Source organism: Dromiciops gliroides, chromosome 2 (genome assembly GCF_019393635.1).
Source record: "Dromiciops gliroides isolate mDroGli1 chromosome 2, mDroGli1.pri, whole genome shotgun sequence".
Classification (NCBI taxonomy): Eukaryota; Metazoa; Chordata; class Mammalia; order Microbiotheria; family Microbiotheriidae; genus Dromiciops; species Dromiciops gliroides.
In genome coordinates this window covers 546,367,244-546,386,233 of record NC_057862.1, presented here as the reverse complement: position 1 = coordinate 546,386,233, position 18,990 = coordinate 546,367,244, and the positions used below count along the sequence as shown (strand labels likewise).

Sequence of the window (18,990 nt, the reverse complement as noted above, 5' to 3'; positions counted from 1 at the left end):
AGAGGGTAGTTTTCCAACTAGACTAAGCATGACTTGAGTTCCTGACAAAATTCTAGAATATATTATTCAAGAGAGAGGCCAAATGGCATCAGGGATAGAGGTCCAGCCTGGGAGTCAGGAAGATGGCTTCAAGCCCTACCTTTGATGCATTTGGCTCTGTGATCCTGGGTGAGTTATTTAACCATCCAATGCCCCAGGCTCTTCTTTCAAGACTGTAGGTTTACAGAATTGCATTGGTAGGAGTTTCCCTACATTTGAGGAGATCATCCTGCCACCCCCCAAACACACACACACACACACACACACACACACACGATGACTCGAACATTTCAAAAAGAGATAGTGCCAGCATGGCCTCGGCAAGAACACTTCCAGATGAAAAGGACACTAGACATAGCATACCTGGATTCCAGCAAAGCATTTGACAGACTCTTCAGTTGCTTCCATTGTTTAAAAAAAAAACAAAAATGGGCTAAATGATAGGACAGATAGGTAGAATTAGAGCTGGGTTATGTTGTTAGCTAGACCCAGAGGAAGTTCGGACTAGGTGGACTCCCAGATTCAGTGACCATATCCTGGTACTTCTAGAAATTGCTAATTCAGTACCAGTGTAAAGATTACGGAGATCTGATTTATTGGAAAACCCAAATGTGAGAAGTCTAAGTCATTCAATTGTGATCTTTCAGAAGTAGACCCACAGAACTTCAGAACTAGAAGGTACCCTGGAAGCAGACTATTAGAGTTGTCGAATTTATCTCCCTGTATCTAGTCTCTCTGTTCTCTATCCCTCCTCTACACACCTGCCATATTGATAGTCCTCTGTTAGGTATTTAAGACACTTCACAGACTGGCTCCAGCCAGTCTTTCCTGAGGGATTACACATGATTCCTTTTTATGCACTCTGCGTTCCCACCACACTTAGTCTGCTTAGTATGCCCCTTATGCTATACATCATTTCTCATCTCCATGCTTTTGCACAGGCAACTTCCCACGAATTTGCCCCCTTTTAACCCTTGCTTCCTTCAGGGCTTAGCTCATGTACCACTTCCTTAAGGAGTCCTTTCCTAATTTCCTCCTCCACCTCCCCAAAAATACCACTTTGAATGTATTTGTGCATATCCTATATTTACTTAACTGCATATATTTTGGATACATCATCCTACTTGCTGTACCTGAACCACAACACCCTATTTCCAATTCTGTGCCTTTTCACTGGCTCTCCTTCACACCTGAATGTGCTTGCTCTCACTCACTGTCTCTCTCTCTCTCTCTCCCTCCCTCCCTCTTCTCTACTAGAATATGACCTCCTTGAGGCCAGGGACCTTTTTTTTGTTTGTTTTTTTGGTATACCCAACATTTACCACAGTGCCTAATATATTTACTTAATAGATGCTTTACTGAGTGACCAAACAAGTATCCTCCTAGTGAAAAATAAACTCTGTGATGGTTGAGATTGTCTCACTTTTGTATTTGTATCCTCAGAACTTAGCAAAGTGCCTGGTACTTGCTGGTTGCTTGATAGAGATCATCTCATCCCATTCCTCATTTCAAAAAATGAGGAAATTGAGTCTCAAAGAGGTGCAATCACTTGGCTAATGTCACACAACTACTAAACAGAGCTAGGAATGGACCCCAGGTCTTCTTACTACAATTCCTGTGTTCTTTTTTTTTTTTTTTTTACTGCTGCATCAATTGCTTCCTAGACCTTTTTCTCAGGATATTTATACTTATATACTATTTATACTTAATCATTTATGTTGTTCTTCATACCTCTCTAGGTTTTCATCTTCTAACTTGCGAATTAGATGTTATTGTTGTTACTCACTCCTTTTAGTTATGCCTGACTCTTTGTGGCCCCACTTGGGGTTTTCTTGGCAAAGATACTGGAGTAGGTTGCCATTCCTTTCTCCAGCTTGTTTTACAGAGGAAGAAACTGAGGGAAACAGGGTAAAGTGACTTGCCCAGGGTCACACAGCCAGTACATGTCTGAGGCTGGATTTAAACTCAAGTCTTCCTGACTCCAAGCCTGGCACTCTATCCACTGTGCCAGCCTAGCTGCCCAAATTAGATAGTATAATCTAAATCCAAGATGAGGGATGTGCAATTGGCTAGCAGTTTGTCTAAAAAAGACTTAAGGATTCTGTTTTACTAAAGGCTCACTATGAGTCAGGGATCAGAGATGTAATGAAGTATTGGGTCACCCTGATATGGGCATAATTCTCTGATAGGGGGTCTCTGCAGTGTTCAGGCCACAATAGGATCACTGTGTTCCATTCTGGACATGAAAGTTTAGGAAACCCATGACAACCAGGGTAGTCAGGAGCTTTACGTTCATATCATATGATGATTGGTTGAAAAAAATAGGTATCTTTGGCATAAAGAAGACTCAAGGGAAACATGACAATTCAGTTTGAGTATTGGAAGGGCTGAAATGTTGGAAAAGGGGATAGACTTGTTCTCCTTCATCCCAAAGGGCAGCACTAGGAACAGTGATGAGAAGTCTCAAAGCAATTGATTTAGGCTTGATTTCAGGGAAACAACTTGAGAATTGGAGTCACCCAAGTGATGACCACTTGTCAGAATTGTTGTATTGCAAAAGGCAATGGTGGTGATTCAGCCATGTCTAACTAGAGTGTTTTGCCATGTTCTTCTCCATTGGATTAAGGCGAACTGAGATGAAGTGATTGCATATATGATTATGCCTAATGAGATCCCTTCTACCTCTGACAGTATCCCATGTCTGGTGTTATCTGTGTGTATGTGGGTGTGTCATTGTTAGAATTCAACTGTGTCAGTGATCAGCAAACTAATAGATGGTGCCCATATCGACATTTCTACTTTTTGGGGGGGGGGGTGAGGCAATTGGGGTTAAGTGACTTGCCCAGGGTCACACAGCTAGTAAGTGTTAAGTGTCTGAGGCTGGATTTGAACTCAGGTCCTCCTGACTCCAGGGCCAGTGCTCTATCCACTGTGCCACCTAGCTGCCCCTACTCTTAACTAATGGTTTGTTTACTGGACAGATTGTGTCCTCACCAAAGCCCTGAATAATAGTATAAACCTATCTATAATTAATTACTTTGCTAGGCTCACCTTCATCTTCTAATAACTTCTACCCATTAATTACATTAACTAACATTAGGTTGATATATAAGCCTCAGAGCCTGTCAACCTATTTGGGTCTCATTTCCTCTTCTGTGAATTTAGTGGGTTGCGCTAAAGGATCTCAGAAACTCCTAGCTCTAAACTGTTAGAATCCTGTGATTCTGTGGAATCCATGTGGGTGCAATCTACCAGTTTGTTAAATGTTAATGGACATTTGCCATGACAGCTATATCTATATGAATAAGTATGTACATTGTTATGCATAAACTAAGTACCAGTTTACCTTTTGTGTAAAATTCATATTTATGAAAATAGGAGAGGATTAAAGAGGGGTAAGAAACAGCCTATGGAACAAAATTACAGAAATGTTGTCCTCACCAAAAACAAAAACCCAACCCTGCCTTCAAAAGACCTCCCCTATCTGCTGATCAGTGCCTGAAATATAGTTAACAGAGGGCACAATTTCATTCTACAATTCACAAAAAGGTATAAATGACTGATATTTGGACACCTGAAAGGTATTGGAGAAAGAGGGTGGTGCTACCATGAATTACCAGAAGGGAGGCCAGTGATTCAAAAAAACAATTTACCCTAGTGTGACTTTTGACCTAGGGCTTATGCTGAGGAAGATATACTGGTGTCTAAACATGGGTCAGACCTTCAATCAAAAGCAGATTTCCATTATTAGAAAGAGCAGCTAGGTGGCCCAGTGGGTAGAGCACTGGGTCTGGAGTCAGGAAGACTTCTCTGAGATCAAATCTGGCCTCAGACATTTCCTAGCTCTCTGACCCTGGGCAAGTGTTTGCCTCAGTTCCTCATCTGTAAAATGAGCTGGGGAAGAAAATGGCAAACCACTTCAGTATCTGTGCCAAGAAAACCCCAAATGGGGTCATAAAGAGGAAGACATGACTGAAAAGACCAAACAACATCACTGGAGTACTTAAGTACCTGCTCTGTGGCCACTCCCCCAACTAGACAATAACACTCATTGTTCTAATGGCATCTCTGGATGTCCTGTACTCACAAGGTCCCCTGGCCACTTCCATCCCAGAATACTTGTTCATTTAATATCAGGAAAAAACAAAGACAAAGGTGGCTGCATGCTCATAGCCACCCTATCCAAAGGGGAGGGAGGGTGGCTGTCCCTTCTTCAACCAACTGGGAACCAGCCAAAAAGAAAAAGAGTAATAACAAAATGAGTTACAAGTCTACTCAATCCTGACTCAGTAACTGCAGCCTTAGTGATCAATTCTTCCACCTCTGAATACAATTCAGAGACTTTTCATTGTCAAATAATATATGACAGTACAAGCCCCTTTGACATGCACAGCCAGAAACAGGCTCACCCCAAGTTTCTTCGTGGTCTCTTGGACTGAATTCCACTTCAAGAACAGACATGTTAATAATAACAGTTGAGTTTTTTCTATGATAATTAGCCTACATGAGTTAATGTAGTTTTTTTTTTAAATCAACTTTCAAAAATAAATATTCAGTTCTTTTTTCTTCAAATAGGTTGAATTAGTTAGAAGAGATTATGTGGCAAATGGTGGCTGGGAGACCTTTCTGTCATATGAAGACCCTGAACAGGACATTTTGATTGGCCTTCTCCGTTTGCGGAAATGTTCAGAGGAATCATTTCGGCCTGAGTTGAAAGGAGGTGTTTCCATAGTCCGAGAACTACATGTATATGGGAGTGTCGTTCCTGTGAGCAGTCGTGACCCTACAAAATTTCAGCATCAGGTATCTCTTTTCCCATTTGGTTTCTAATTAAGAAAAGTACCCAGGTTAGGAAAGCAAGAGAGAAAGGTGGAAAGGGGGAAAGAGAGAAGTGGGAAAATAAAGGGGGGGGGGGAGATAAAATGACAGAGAATTTCACATCATTTATTGTTCTGAGCTTTTTTTTTCCTCCTAAACAAAACAATTTTTTTGTCTCCCTGGGCTTTTAGGCAGGATAATATATGGTAGGGACCAAAAAGAGAAAAATGCTTTAGGAGCTAATCAGTAAAAAACAGCTGTTGGCAGTTGTATGGTGTATACAAAAGTTGGTAGTTGAAGATTATTGCCTCGTTTCTTATAACTGTTACGAAATGCAAATGTTTTAAAAAGTTTGTGAATAGCTACCCCAGGCTTCCACTGTCCACAAGTTGAGTGAATCAGGGCTTTTCAGCCTCTATCTTCCTGCACCTCCCCAAAAGAGGAACAGATGTTAGGAGGAAATTTCCTTCTCACAATGATTAGCTCCCATCATCTGAGAAGGGCCTTTTAATGGTACTTTCACTATAAAAATTAATGCCTTTGTTAGCAGTCAGCTACAGAGCTCTTCTCAAATAGTTGAATGATTATTCTTTCCTTACTTTTTAAAGAAATCTTTTTTCCACTCTTGTTTCAACAGACTAAAGCAGTCTCCAAACTAGTCTCTAAATTACAGCCTTCCTATTTGTGAACATGACTTTCTTTTTCTTTCTTTTGTCCCTCCCATAGGGATTTGGCATGCTACTCATGGAAGAGGCGGAAAGGATAGCCAAACAAGAGCATGGAGCTCGGAAAATTGCTGTCATTTCAGGTAACATTTCTGTAAAAACATGACTGGCAAATGCCGAGCATTATAGGTTAGTGCCTTAATGGAAAGAAGAAATCTCTCATCTACCCTAGCTTCACTTTGTGATTTGTGTATGAAATTGGGAAAAGCTGAATAGGTGAAGAACACATGACTGAAGCCAAGGGAAGAAGTCCCCCGAAGAGCTGAGTTGATAGGACTTTAAGAGCCCTTTTACTGTTGGAAAAGTGGGAATAAAGCCCACACTGAGACACATGCATTCTGTTTCTGCCTTCACCACTACCACACAAGTCATCCTCATCCCTTTTATGTCCTAGGTGTGCCACCTGAGAAAAAGTGATTTGATATTTGGCCTACAAGTGAAATGTATGCTTTTATAGAGAACCATCACTGTTAGTGATCAAAAACCATAAGGGAAAAAAGTAAATGCTGTGGCCAGATCTTCAATGTCAGAGCCCCATTTCTCACTGGTTTTGTAGCTTTATAGCAGAGCCTGCCATGGGACAGTACTACATATACTGTGTCAGTCTCCTATCCTTTATCTACAGATATTTAGAGGAATGAATGAGAAAAAAGTAAATGTGCCAAGTAGAACATAAAATAAAATTCATACCAAAATGACCCTCCTAGAATAATTCCCATTCTTTTATGCCTGGGATAACTATCATTACTAGCAGAAAACTAATATAGAGGTAGAAGCAGGATTAAAACCCGGGTCACCTTTTTTCTTCCTCCAATGATCTTTGCCTAAGATTACAGTTTTCCTAAGTGCTAGACTACATCTTTCAGGAGCTTAAGAAAGTGAACTTCTGGAAGCTGTGGTATATGATTGTAGTGGAATGGTGTTGTACTATAGGAAATGACAAACAGGATGATCCCAGAAAAACCTGGAAAGACTCATATGAGCTGATGTATAGTGAAGTGAGCAGAACTGGGGGACATTGTGCAGAGTGACAGCAGTATTGTTCTATGATCAATTGTGAGTGACTTAACTACTCTCAGCAATACAATGATCCAAAACAATCCCAAGGGACTAATGAGGAAGCTTACTATCCACCCCCATAGAAAGAACTGATAAAAAGAGCACTTGTGGATTGTACATATATAACCTGGTTGATGTCTTGTGGAGGGGGGAGAAAAGGGAGGGAGAAAAATTTGGAACTCTAAATCTTATGAAAATGAATGTTGAAAACCACCCTTACATGTAACTAGAGAAAATAAAATGTTTGTTGCATTGAAAAAAACAACTGAACTTCTGGGGAAAAAAGAACCTGTACTGAGCTTTTAAAAAATCATCTACAAGCTCCTAAAGATCAATAGCTGTGCCCAAGTTTTCACTAGTTTTAATTATGAAAATGTAATATCTAGGGCTTGCTTAATGAGCCAGTTTTCTTCAGGCAGGATTTGTTCTATTAATAGGACAGACATATAAAGTATTTCAGGACATAATATTCCCCACAGATGTTTAGACACAACTTTCTTTGATGCCACTAAAAGTGAGGTAGCTAATTGAGGCTGCATGAAAATAAGTAAAATTGTCCCTTAGATATTGTCTTCTTGTATTTGAATATGCTCTGGATATGTGAAAGCATCACAAATTGACTCAGGAAATCAATCTGGAGCATAACACGTGTGCAGGGTTAACATCAGGGATTTTGGTAGCCTTTTTTAGCAGAGCACTGGATCAGGGTGGTCTGATACACTTGCCACTTATTGCCTATATGTATTAATACTATTCCCTATACTCTGCCAAGCATGCAAACTGACAAACTTAACATTCCTGGTTCTGTACTATCAAAGTAAATGTGAGAACTTGGTTTGCCTCTGCTGATATCCTTGGCGTCCATGCCTGTTGTTCAACTAGATCTGGTTAATTTGGTAACTTGATCATTAGTTAGCATCAAAATTATATTGGATACCATTCTGTTTTACACTAGTACATTTATTTTTGTAATAACCACCTGAAATAGATGAGGGTTTATTTGCAAAGATTAAAACACAAAAGGGGGAGGAATTGACTTGCCTAAAGTCATATTCAGATACTTGTAAGAACTTGAGTTTCTGATTTGATGAGGAATATGAGGAGACTGACTCTCTTTTGGCTTTCTACCAAATTCTAATTAATTTCAAATTCTAATCAATTTCATAGCATCTGCTTACATGGTTATGTTTTAATGTCACAAGTAAGGGGCTTGTCCATGAGTGGCATAGCTTTGTCCAAAGATGGAACCTTGGGCAAGTCACTTAACTACCTTGGAGCCTGGGTTCTTTCTCTATAACATGAGGAAGGTTAAATTAGACCTCTATGGTTCTAGCTCTCAAATTCTGCAGTTTTTCTATATCCCAACAGTTAGTACTTTGGAATTCCCAAGTTTTCAGATTATTTACACCAGTTGTAGGCTTGGTCAACTGCTTCCTAATATCAGTAAGTAACATCAGCTCAAGGCATTGCCATAGGCTGTATAGGAATGGAAATAATCATAAAATATTGTCTCTGCCTTCAAGGAGACCACCTAGTATTTACCTTCTCAAATTTCTCTACATTGAAAAAAAAAATTTTCCTCCTTTTTCAGTTCTGAAATTATTTCGAAATTTAAGAGTATTTGCTACACCTGAAAGCAGCAGATTCTGCTATTAAGAGTTGGATTATCATCCAGTCAATAACTTCTAATGAAACCAGGTGCTTAAGAGATCAGCTTCCTTATGTCCCTTTGACTATCCATAAACATGTATTTCCTAAATATATTCCAAAAAGCACCTTAGCAAAATAATCTTATTTATTTAGAAATTTTCTTTTTTTCTATTCAAATTTCCAGTATGTTGAACTTTCTCTTTAATATTTAGCCAACTCATCTTTTCCATTTACAAGCTTATAGAGTATCATATAGAGAACTTTTCAGAATCTCTCTCCAGTGGCGTGTTAAATATCATCCCTAATAATCACTCTAAAAGCTGAAGATCTTTGACAGAAACAACTGTCTGTACCCTTTCTCAAAAGAATAAGTATTGACAGCTTCTTTTGAAGAAATGTTTAATGTTACCCCCAAATGATGATGTTTCCTATCCTGGTCTCAGCAACCTGGCTAGATGTAAAAACCAGACATGTCACTGTTCTATTCCTTGAGCTAATTGCTATTCATTGGGATGAGCAGCCTTCTAACCTCAACCACCATCATCATCCTGGTCCTAATCGGTATTCTGTATGTGTTCTTTCAAGTAGAAAATTAATATGGACATTGTCCAAGAATTTCACAAGCCTAATAGACCACAGGAGGATGGTTGGGAATGAGACAAATGTCTGGATGAGAGACGACAGAAACCAATATAGTTTAGAGAAATTAGGATAGAAGATGACTACATCCTTCAGAACTATTTCAAAAGTCAAAAAAGATGAGAATGAATAATTAAACCTTGAATTTGGGGTGGGCAAGGGGGTGGCTGGGGGAACAAAGGCATTGCTGCAGCTATGTGCCCATAGACTCATATTCGCAATCACAATTAACCCAAAGAGCTGTTTGACTACTGTATGCTCGAAATATTCAAATACAGAAATTAGAGGTCCTTAAGAGCTGGTGGTTGTATGTGAAAGAGCCTCAAGTGGCTCCAGACTGTCATTGATTTATAGCAGGAAGTAGAAGTCATTTCCATTAATGTGAGCTAGGAAGTGGCAGGTGTTGATGAATTAATTTGACCCTTCATGCCACTTTTGGAAAAACGCAGGTTACTCATAGTCTTAGCTCCCTTTAGATTAAAAACTCATTGAGAGACAGCCTTATTTCATCTTTGTAACCATAAAACTGGACCTGGTACTTTGCACATAGTAGGAATTTAACAAATATTGAATTGAGTAGGAGAAATTCTCTTAAAGGTAATCTCTCCACAATGTGAGAGGGGCCAATTATCCTCTAAATGGCACCAGATATACACAGAACTTCTCTGATGCTTATCTGGAACCAAGGTAATTGTATTAGGGTGGAAGACATATACCTGCCTCACCTTTTTAGATGTCTCTTCTCTACCCACCACCACCCCACACTTCCCATAAAAAAACAAACAAACAAATCATATTCACTCTCAATAGTAATCTGAATGAATATGCACCTTCCTTTTTATCTCTAAACAAGCCTCTAAGCAAGGGACATTGGGTGCTTCCTGTGAGCCTGGGAAGGGAGGCAGCTGTGGCAAAGAGAAAGGATCACAGAGTGTAGTGGCAGTTGACTTGGGTTTGAATCATAAGTTCTGTGAGCCTGCATAGTCACTCTTTCATCCTACGCCTAAGTTGTCTTATATCTTAAAAAATAGCGATGATAATAATAATACTACCTGCATTGCCTGCCGCAGGTGGTTGTGTGGATAAAATGAGTTAATATGTGTGAAGCATTTTGTAAATTATCAAATGATATATAAAAGATTGCTGATATTTTAGATCTAAGCTTTCTCTTTCTTTGCCCATCTTGGATTCTTATCTAGCTCATCTTTTGGTGGCCAGAAAATCCTTTTTCCTTCCTTTCCTTTAAAGAACAATTCAAAGCATTCTCTGGGGAAGTGAAAAAGTCATTCCAGTGTCCCTTCCTTACTATTCATAGCATCCCAGGCCACTGGAAACCCAGGCCTGTAAAACTCCTGTTTTTGAAAGGTAACTTTTGTGTCCTAAATCACTCCACCCCCAGAATTCTTTTCTTCTTGTCAGACTGTGAGATCCAAGATCTGAGAAATTATATCCTATTAGTTTTTTCCGTCTTCCCCTCTGTTGTGCCCACAGCAGTCTCCCATTCAGTATGCTGACACCCTAAGCTAGAGGGAATGTAACACATGTTCCTTCATGACAATGCATCCCACCAGGTATGTTGACTCTGTGTCCTGTTTGCTCCCTTCCCCTGTGGAGAGAGAAATCCACCCCCACCTTACATATAATACAAGCATCTGTGTTCTCTTGTCAGTGACTCATTCTCCTCGTCTTTGCTGAAGGAAGTAAGATGGTTTTACTAAATATCAGCACTGTTCATACCCTTCCTCAAAAATCTAGTCAAAATCCAGACACATTTTGTAGTTAGTAAACAAAGCTCCTTTTCTAGCGGAGGCAGGGAAGCTGGGCTACAGAAATGAAGATTTAAGTCAAAAGCTTTCACTCTATACCTTATGAAATCATATAAATTGATTTCAAAAACAAAGTCTACATTAAGAACTCAGTTGTCTGTATTATCACACATAATACCTTTTATTTCATAGGTAGTGAAGGATTTGTATTAGGGGTTTTTTCCCCTCTGCACTAAGGGGAATGCACTCAGACTGAACCCTGTAGCCATATAAAAGAAGGGATCATTCCTGGCTTTTGGGTGATTCTCCCTTCAGGGAATAGTTGACTTTGCTATGGCTTTGGATCTTTCCTGCCTACCCCCCTCAGGAAAAAAAAGAATCTTTCTGCTAAACTTGCTATTAAATTCAGCTGACTTTTATTAAACACTGTGTGCTATAAAATGGGGATAGAAAGACAACAAAAAACTTGCCTTGCTCTCAGGAAGCTTACACTCAATCAATACATGTCAATGCAAGATAATTTGAGGGAGAAAGCATTAGTACATAGGGGGACTGAGGAGAGCCTCTTCTAAAAGGTTGTATCAGAACTGACTCTCAAAAGAAACAAAGGGTTCTAAGACATGTGAGTGATGAAGCAGGGCATTCTATACCTGTAGTACCACTTCTGGAAAAACATGGAGGCAAGAATATGCTTCTAAGTGACATATTTATCCATAGCTCCTTGAGTCCATTCCCATCTTGACTTGACTGGAAATAATGTGAGACTTTCTTATTTTTTAAATCATTCAGTTACTCTGTTTATTCACACACTTTCCCCTCTCCCTGATAGATTCACACAAGGCTGCTGGTGAGGGCAGGGTAATGACAAAGGCATCTAATTTCTGCTCTCCTGCCAACTTTCATTCATCTTTGTGGTTCTTACTCCCTCATTATTAAAGACCTAGTGACTCACCAATAATTATACTGTAACCAAGTGGGGAAAATACTTGGAATATACAACCAACAGTTTTCCCCCCCTGCAGCAACCTCAATACTTAAAGGAAGAAACTACATTAAGTAAGGCTGAAAATGTGAAAAACAGAGTTAATAAGCTAATATACAAATGATTAAAAAATGATAGTGTCCTTTTAAATTTCAGGGCTAGGGTTTAAGCATCTTTGGTCTAAGAGGAAGAGAAACTAAAGAGATACTATAGTTCCCAGGTCCCCTTTAGATTTGAAGTGCTTTTGGGAGGCCAGAAATCCTTCATGGGAGATTATGGAAATGAAGAATGGATGGGTGGTGATTACTGACAAATTCTTGCCTCCTTGTCATCCCATCGAATGGCAAACAGCCAACTATGTCTTCCATTTAGCATTTTGCCTGCCCTGGCAAGCATTCTTAGAGAAGTCTGCTAGCAATTGCTCCTACCTCCTGTTTCAGGGCATTTTTTTTTTTAAGTAGAAGGCTTTAATAATAAGTCTCATTTATTATGTGGATCTTTACATTTTCTTCTCTGAGCCTCACAACAGTCCTGTGAGGGCAACAACTTCTTTCTTTTATATTCTCATACAGATTCCTTCCACATTCCTACTCTTTGCAGTCCCCAAAACAACTAAGTAGAACAGTGATTTTGACCAATAGCATATGCAACTTTATATACTTCCAGTTTTAAGAAAGAGCAGCTGGGTGCTTTATGTTAATACCATGTTTTCCAATTTTATAACCTGAGCCCTGAGGCCATTCAAGGTTGTCTCCAGTGACATAATTGTAGTCATTGTGTGCTTTGGGTTCTGCTTTGTTCATTTGCTTCACTCTGGAGAAGTCTTCCTGTATTTCTTTGAATTTTCCATATTTGTCATCCTTGTGGCACAGTGATATAGCACAGCAAGGAACTTGCCTAAGCATGGGAGCTAGGATTGAAGTGTAGGTCTCCTGAGCACTTTCTCCACTAAAGAATCCTGGACTCAGAGTTAGAATGCTGGTTTTCAGATCTTAGCTCTGCCACTTAGTACCTACATAACCTTGGGCAAAGTATTTCCTCCAATCTGGCTTCCTTTCCCTTCCCTGCACAACGAGGAGGTTAGACTAACTGACCTCCAAGGCCCTTCTAGCTCTGAATCTTTGATCTTGTGACCCTAAGTATCACTCCCCCTATTTTATAGGTGAAGAAATAGACTAAGAAAGACTAGGTGATGTGACCAAGGTCAAATAACTAGTAAGTGGTAGAGCCAGAACTCAAACAGGAATCTTCTGATTCTAAATCCCATGTTCTTGGGACATGCCCTGCCTCTTGATCCAAGCAAAACTTTTTCCTTTACTTCATTTTTTGTGTATACACATAAAGAAAAACACAGGTAAACATGGCACCTGGAATTGTTTCAGGCCTTCCATGAATTCTGAGAGAATTCTCTTTTTTTTTGGTGAGGCAATTGGGGTTAAGTGACTTGCCCAGGGTCACACAGCTAGTAAGTGTCAAGTGTCTGAGGCCAGATTTGAACTCAGGTCCTCCTGACTCCAGGGCTGGTGCTCTATCTACTGCGCCAACCTAGCTGTCCCCTTCCATGAATTCTGAAAAAGTCATTTAAAGTGTGCTATTCCAAAAGTTCCCTAAGGCCAAATCTAAGTATACCAGTCCTTGTTCTCAGTGTCTAGATATGTATAATTAATAATAATAATAATGCCACAATAATCATCCTCAGAAAGTAGAGAGGGCAGGTATTATTATTCTCCATTGTTCAGAAAGGAAGCCAAAGGTGAGAAAGGTTAAGTGTTTTACCCAAGGTCACACAAGTGATAACTGGGACCAGGACCAGAACAGAGGTTTTCCAGGGCTTTGCAGTTTAACATGCAGAGCCTCTTGATTCAGGCAAACTTTAGCTCTCAGTTATAAGATAGCTGAGGGAACACTGTTAGAAAAACACTGCTCCCCACCCTCACCCCCGTACAGTTCTAGCAATAATGATTAGATATGCTAATTAGGCATTTTGAGCGCTGGAATATATAGTAATTTAATTACTGCATCATTCACTTGCTCACTGATTTGGAGGCATCACAGTGACAAGTAACAGAAGGGGGATAGAGCTCTTCCTCTCCTTAAGGGGAGGAGGCAGCAGTCACTTCGAGAGCTGTGAGACACCCTGTGGACGTCAGTTCTGGAGCCTGACTGACGTCAGCTCTGAAGGGTAATTGCTTTTCTTTGGCTTGCTAACGAAAGGAAAGTTACTGGTAAATGGAGTTTCTTGGAACCCTACCAAGCTGGGAGGACAGATGAAAGCTGGAGTAGAGCATTTACCCAGCCCAGGTAGCATGTGGTTCTCTTTCACACAGGCAAAGAAGAGACAGCACTAGGACTAACCCAATCTGCAATGCTGCAGCAACAGAGAATCTGCTTCCTTTTTCCCCCAGTAGCAGGAGGGACAAGGAAATAAGTAAAAAGAGGAGATTTTTTTTTAAAGTAGGGAAGGGACTGAGAAGAGCTGATGATTAAGCTTTCTCCTATGAATTTCTTAAATCCTCCAAAAAAGATCTAGAGATTGGCCTTGAATATCAATGTGATTTGTTAGTCAGAGCCTAGAGAAACTCAGGATAGTCTGTCCTTCCTCCAAAACCTTGCTGAAGAGTAGCACTGGGGTACAAAAGAAAGAATGCTAGCTTTGTGCTCAGAGAACCTAGTTTTAAATCATGGCTCTCTCTCTCACTTTACTTCATGTCTGGTCTTGGGCAGATCCCTTAACCTTTCTGTTCCTCATCTTCCTTATCTGCAAAATGAAGAACTTAGACATAATAATACTAGAACCTATTTCTTAATAGATTAATGGGAATGGCTGAACAAGTTGTGGTATATGATTGTTATGGAATACTACTGTGCTATAAGAAGTGATGAGCTCAATGATCTTGGGGAAAGACTTGCATGAAATAATGAAGAGCAAAATGAGCAGAACCAAGAGAACACTGTATACAATAATAGCAATATTGTTTTAAGAATGACTTTGAGTGAATAAGTTATTTTGTCTATTATAAATACCCAAATTAACTTAATAGATTAATGATGGTGACAGGATGGGTGTAGGCAGGTGAGCATAGGAGTATACCTGTTAGTCCAATTCCCTATATAAAACTTTAGGTATCTCCTAAGGTCTAGAGGTCAAAACTCTGGGTTGAAATCACTAGATTACATTATAATATTCAAATGTTATTATCCAAACCCAGAAAGCATTTATTAAGTGCCTGCTGTGTTCAAGGCAAGGTACTAAGGGCTGGCTATACAAAGACAAAATAAAATACAGCCATTGCCCTTAAGGAGTTTACATATTACCTAAAGAAAATACCAAGTCAGTTAACTGGTATGATTAAATAAATAATGGAGTGTCTCTAGTTAACTGAAAGGCAATTTGTTTCCAGTGGAACTTCCTACATTGATAATACTGTATTGGATATTGGGTCTCAAACCACCCTTTACTTTAACTCTGAAACTCTTTCAATAATGCAAAGCTCTCTCTGTTGATCTCTCATTTACATATTTCTAGAAAGAAATCACTGACTACCTAGAGATTCCATTCCAGTCATAAAGTGATCTACAGTGCCAAAACAAAGAGCACCCATAGAAATAAATGTCTCTGATTCTTTTAGCTAAACAGAAAAAAACCTGAAAGGAAAAGATTATCTTTTCCCAACACTTTTCATAGGGAGAAAGCAAGAAATTCTAGAAGTCTATGAGAAATATCATCTGTTTAAAAATTATTTGATTACATTTTTTCCTAAATCAACCAGTCAACAGTCGATAAATATTTATTTAAGCACTTACTGTATGCTATGTTCAGTGCCTAGTGCTGGGGATAAAAAAAAAAAAGGCAAAATAACAGTCCCTGTTTTCAAGGACTGTGAGAAGGAGCTCCGTGTAATGAGGGAAATAACATGGGAACAAGTATGTGCAGACAAGCTCTATACAGGATAAATGACAGATAATGACGGAGAGAAGTCATTAGCATTTCGGAGGATCAGGAAAGCCTTCCTATAGAAGGTAAGATTTTAGCTAAGACTTCAGAGCAGCCAGGAAACAGAGCAGAGAAAATTTTAAGTGGAGAACTCATAGTGAAAATGCGCAGTCAAGCTCTATAGAGTGTCTTGTGTGAGAACAACAAAGAAGCCAGTGTCACTGTATCAAAGTAAGGTCTAAGAATACTGGGAAGGTAGGAAAAGACCAGATTATGAAGGGGGAGTTCTTTAAGACAGGAAGATGAACAAATAGACTATAGACCAGACCGGAGGACCTACAGCAGGGTGGTAGCAATGTCATTGGAGAAAAGGAGAGAATTGGGGAAGACAAAATCCAAAACCTTGCCAACAGTAACTAGATAGTGTGGTACAATGGGAAGAACACTAGATTTGTACTCAGAGAATCTGAGTTTAAATAATGGCTCTCACTTTACCTCATGTCTGATCCTGGGCAAATAGCTTAACTTTTCTATTCCGCAGAAGCAGAGATTTAGGGAAGGTAGAATCAGCTGGACTTGGCAACTGATTACATTTGGGGGTGAGAGAGACTAAGGAATTAAAGGATGACACCTAGGTTGTGCTCCTAGATAACTGAGAAGATCGTGGTACCCTCAAGAGCACGAGGAAAATAAGGAAGAAGAGAAGGTTAGGGAAGGGTGGAAGATAAATTCTGTTTTGGACAGATTAAGTGTAAGGTGGGACATCCAGTTCTAGATGTCTGAGATGTAGCTGGAGATGAGAGATTGGGGTCAGGAGAGAAATTAGGGCTAGATAAATAGATCTTAGAATCAATAGCATAGAAAATTCATTGGAGCTAATGAAATCAAGTGAAATAGTATAGAGAGAAAAGTGTTCAGGACAGTCTTGGAAGATACCCACCATTATCAAGTTGTTCATCCTTCATTTTTGCTGTTGTGCTTTGTTTTGTTTTTTGTTTTGCATCCTTCATTTTAAAAGAAAACCCAGGACATCACAGGTGGTGTTTTGACTTGCATGTGAATTGGTTTAAGTGAGGCAGAGTTGCTCAGTGTCATCAGTCTCACTCTCTCTTCCTGAGTCATCCAAGTCCAGTAGGAGAACAAAAGTCAAGACAACTGGCAATGGCCTGGGATGCACTGGATGACCTTGGCCAAACTCTAAGTGCTCTATTGTTCTCACCCACCCATTGTGTGGGAGAAAGTCTTTTCATGCTTGAGGTGGACACCCCCCTAACTCACCAATAGGTTTGAGGCCTGTCAATTACCCTCAACCTTGGTTTAGCACATCTGCCAGGACAGTTTACTGGGGTGTGGTTACTGTGCATGCTACTGCTTCTTGGAGCCACAATTGAGAGATGGGTGAAGATGGACAATAAAGGTGGAGGTACAGGCCTCAAAGGGGCTCAACAAACCCTTACGCCAGAGGTGCTAGTCCTCCTGAACACCCCATATACCCCATTAGCAAATATGATGTGGACAAATATCGAGTAAAGGAGACTGAAGAGAGGTCAGACAGGAAGAGAAACAGTGTGGAGTAGTGTTCAGAAAAATGAGAATGTCAGGAAGAGTGTGATTGACAGTGCCGAAGGCAGCAGAGAGGTCAAGAAGGATGAGGATTGACAAAAGGCCATTATATTTTGCAATTAAGAAATCACTGGTAACTTTGGAGAGAGCAACTTTGGGTGAATGAAGTCTTGGAAGCCAGATTGTCTAGTTAAGAAGTGAGAGGAAAAGATGGAGGGGCATCAGTTGTCAGCAGTCTTCTCAAGGAGTTTAGCCACAAAAGGGAGGAGAGATATGGGGCAATAGTCAGATCAGGTGAGTTTTTTTAAGGATGAGGGAGACATGGGCATGTTTGTAGACAGAAGAGAAACAGCCAGTAGATGGAGATTGAAGATTAGTGACAGAATAGGAATGATAGGGGAGGTGATCTGCTAAAGAAGACTGGATGAAATTGGATCATTTGTGAATGTAGGTGGATTTGCTTCGGCCTGGCGAAGGACCACTTCTTCACGTGAAATGGAAATGAAGGAGACAGCAGCAGAAGGCATCTGAGGGATATGAGATAAGGAGGGGAGAAGAGGGATTTCTTGGCTAATCACCTCCATTTTTTTAGTGAAATATAAGCCAAGGTTCTCAGCTGAAAGGTTGGAAGAAGGGAGCACCACAGGAGATTTGAGGAGAGATGAAAAAATTTGGAAAAGCAGTTGTGGTGAGTAAGATAGAAACCAGTGCCAGAAGCCATGGCAACGAAGGCTGTCATCAGGAAGGACCCAGGTCTTAGCGAGAGCCAAAAGATGGCAGGAGTAGGAAAGGAAAAAAAGATTTAGGGTGAAAGTAGGTTTGTTGCCTATGGAGCAGGCATTCTGGAAGACACAGGGGAAAGGGATGTGTAGTTTTAGAGTGGGACATTATGTTGGAGGGGAATGGGAATAAGGGAGCAGGCAGTTGGGGGGGTGGACAGAGAATGGTGCTTGCAGAACAACAGGGAAGGAGTTTGTCAATCATTGATAAATGAGTTCAGGTGGGTTGTCTTCATCCTTGGAGGTTTGGCATCAGGGTGGAGTCATCCCTGGTTGTCAGGCAGGAATGTGAAGCCAGAAAACTGGGGTGAGCAGGCCCCAGGTAGGCAGAAGTGGAGACAGAATTATAAGCAGCTGGAAAGGGAGTACAGTGGAAAGGGCCTTAGAAACCATCTAATCAAACCCTCCCTCATTTTACAGATAAGAAAAATAGAGCTTAGGCAAGCTAAGTGGCTTGTTCTAGGTAGTTTGGTGAAGTTCCAGGCCTGGCCTCAGGAAGACCTGAGTTCAAATCCAGCCCTCCTAGGCTTGCTGTGAGGATTAAATGAGACAATTCCTGTAAAGCACTTAGCACAGTGCCTGGCACATAGTAAGAGCTTTATAAATGCTAAATATCATCAGAACTCAGATATTCTGGAGGTGATTCTGAAAACTAGTTAGATACCTGTAAGAGGTAGAGATAATAGTATAAACTTCAAGTTGTCTTTGTACCAAAGAAAGCTTTAGAAATGCCTGGGGAAGGAGAGCTAAAAAGCCCTAATGTTTACGTTACTCTCACCTCCCTCTTTCTCCCCCATTTGTTTATCTGTAGTCCCTATATTTCACACCTCTAACCTTGGACACACCTTTTGAGTCCCAATTTCAGTGCAAAGTAAAGTTTGTGGAAGATTATTGTGCTTCTTAACCAAGCTGCAGCTAATTATACTATGACTTGTGTAACCTCAAAATGGAATGACCAGAGAAGAAGCTTAAGAGCAGACAAGTAAGTAGGCCAAGAGCCAAACAGGTCACCGAATAGGCAATCTTCTGGCACCAG

At 40.2% G+C, this 18,990-nt stretch overlaps 1 protein-coding gene across 1 annotated transcript in view; it reads left to right on the top strand.

Moving 5' to 3' along the window:
* The window catches only part of ELP3 (elongator acetyltransferase complex subunit 3), a 97,712-nt gene that overhangs the window by 66,738 nt on the left and 11,984 nt on the right, over positions 1–18,990 (top strand). Inside the window, exons 13-14 of the mRNA XM_043989788.1 lie at positions 4,615–4,842; positions 5,584–5,665. Coding sequence (XP_043845723.1) covers positions 4,615–4,842; positions 5,584–5,665 — 310 coding nt within the window. The remainder of the gene's footprint in view (positions 1–4,614; positions 4,843–5,583; positions 5,666–18,990) is intronic.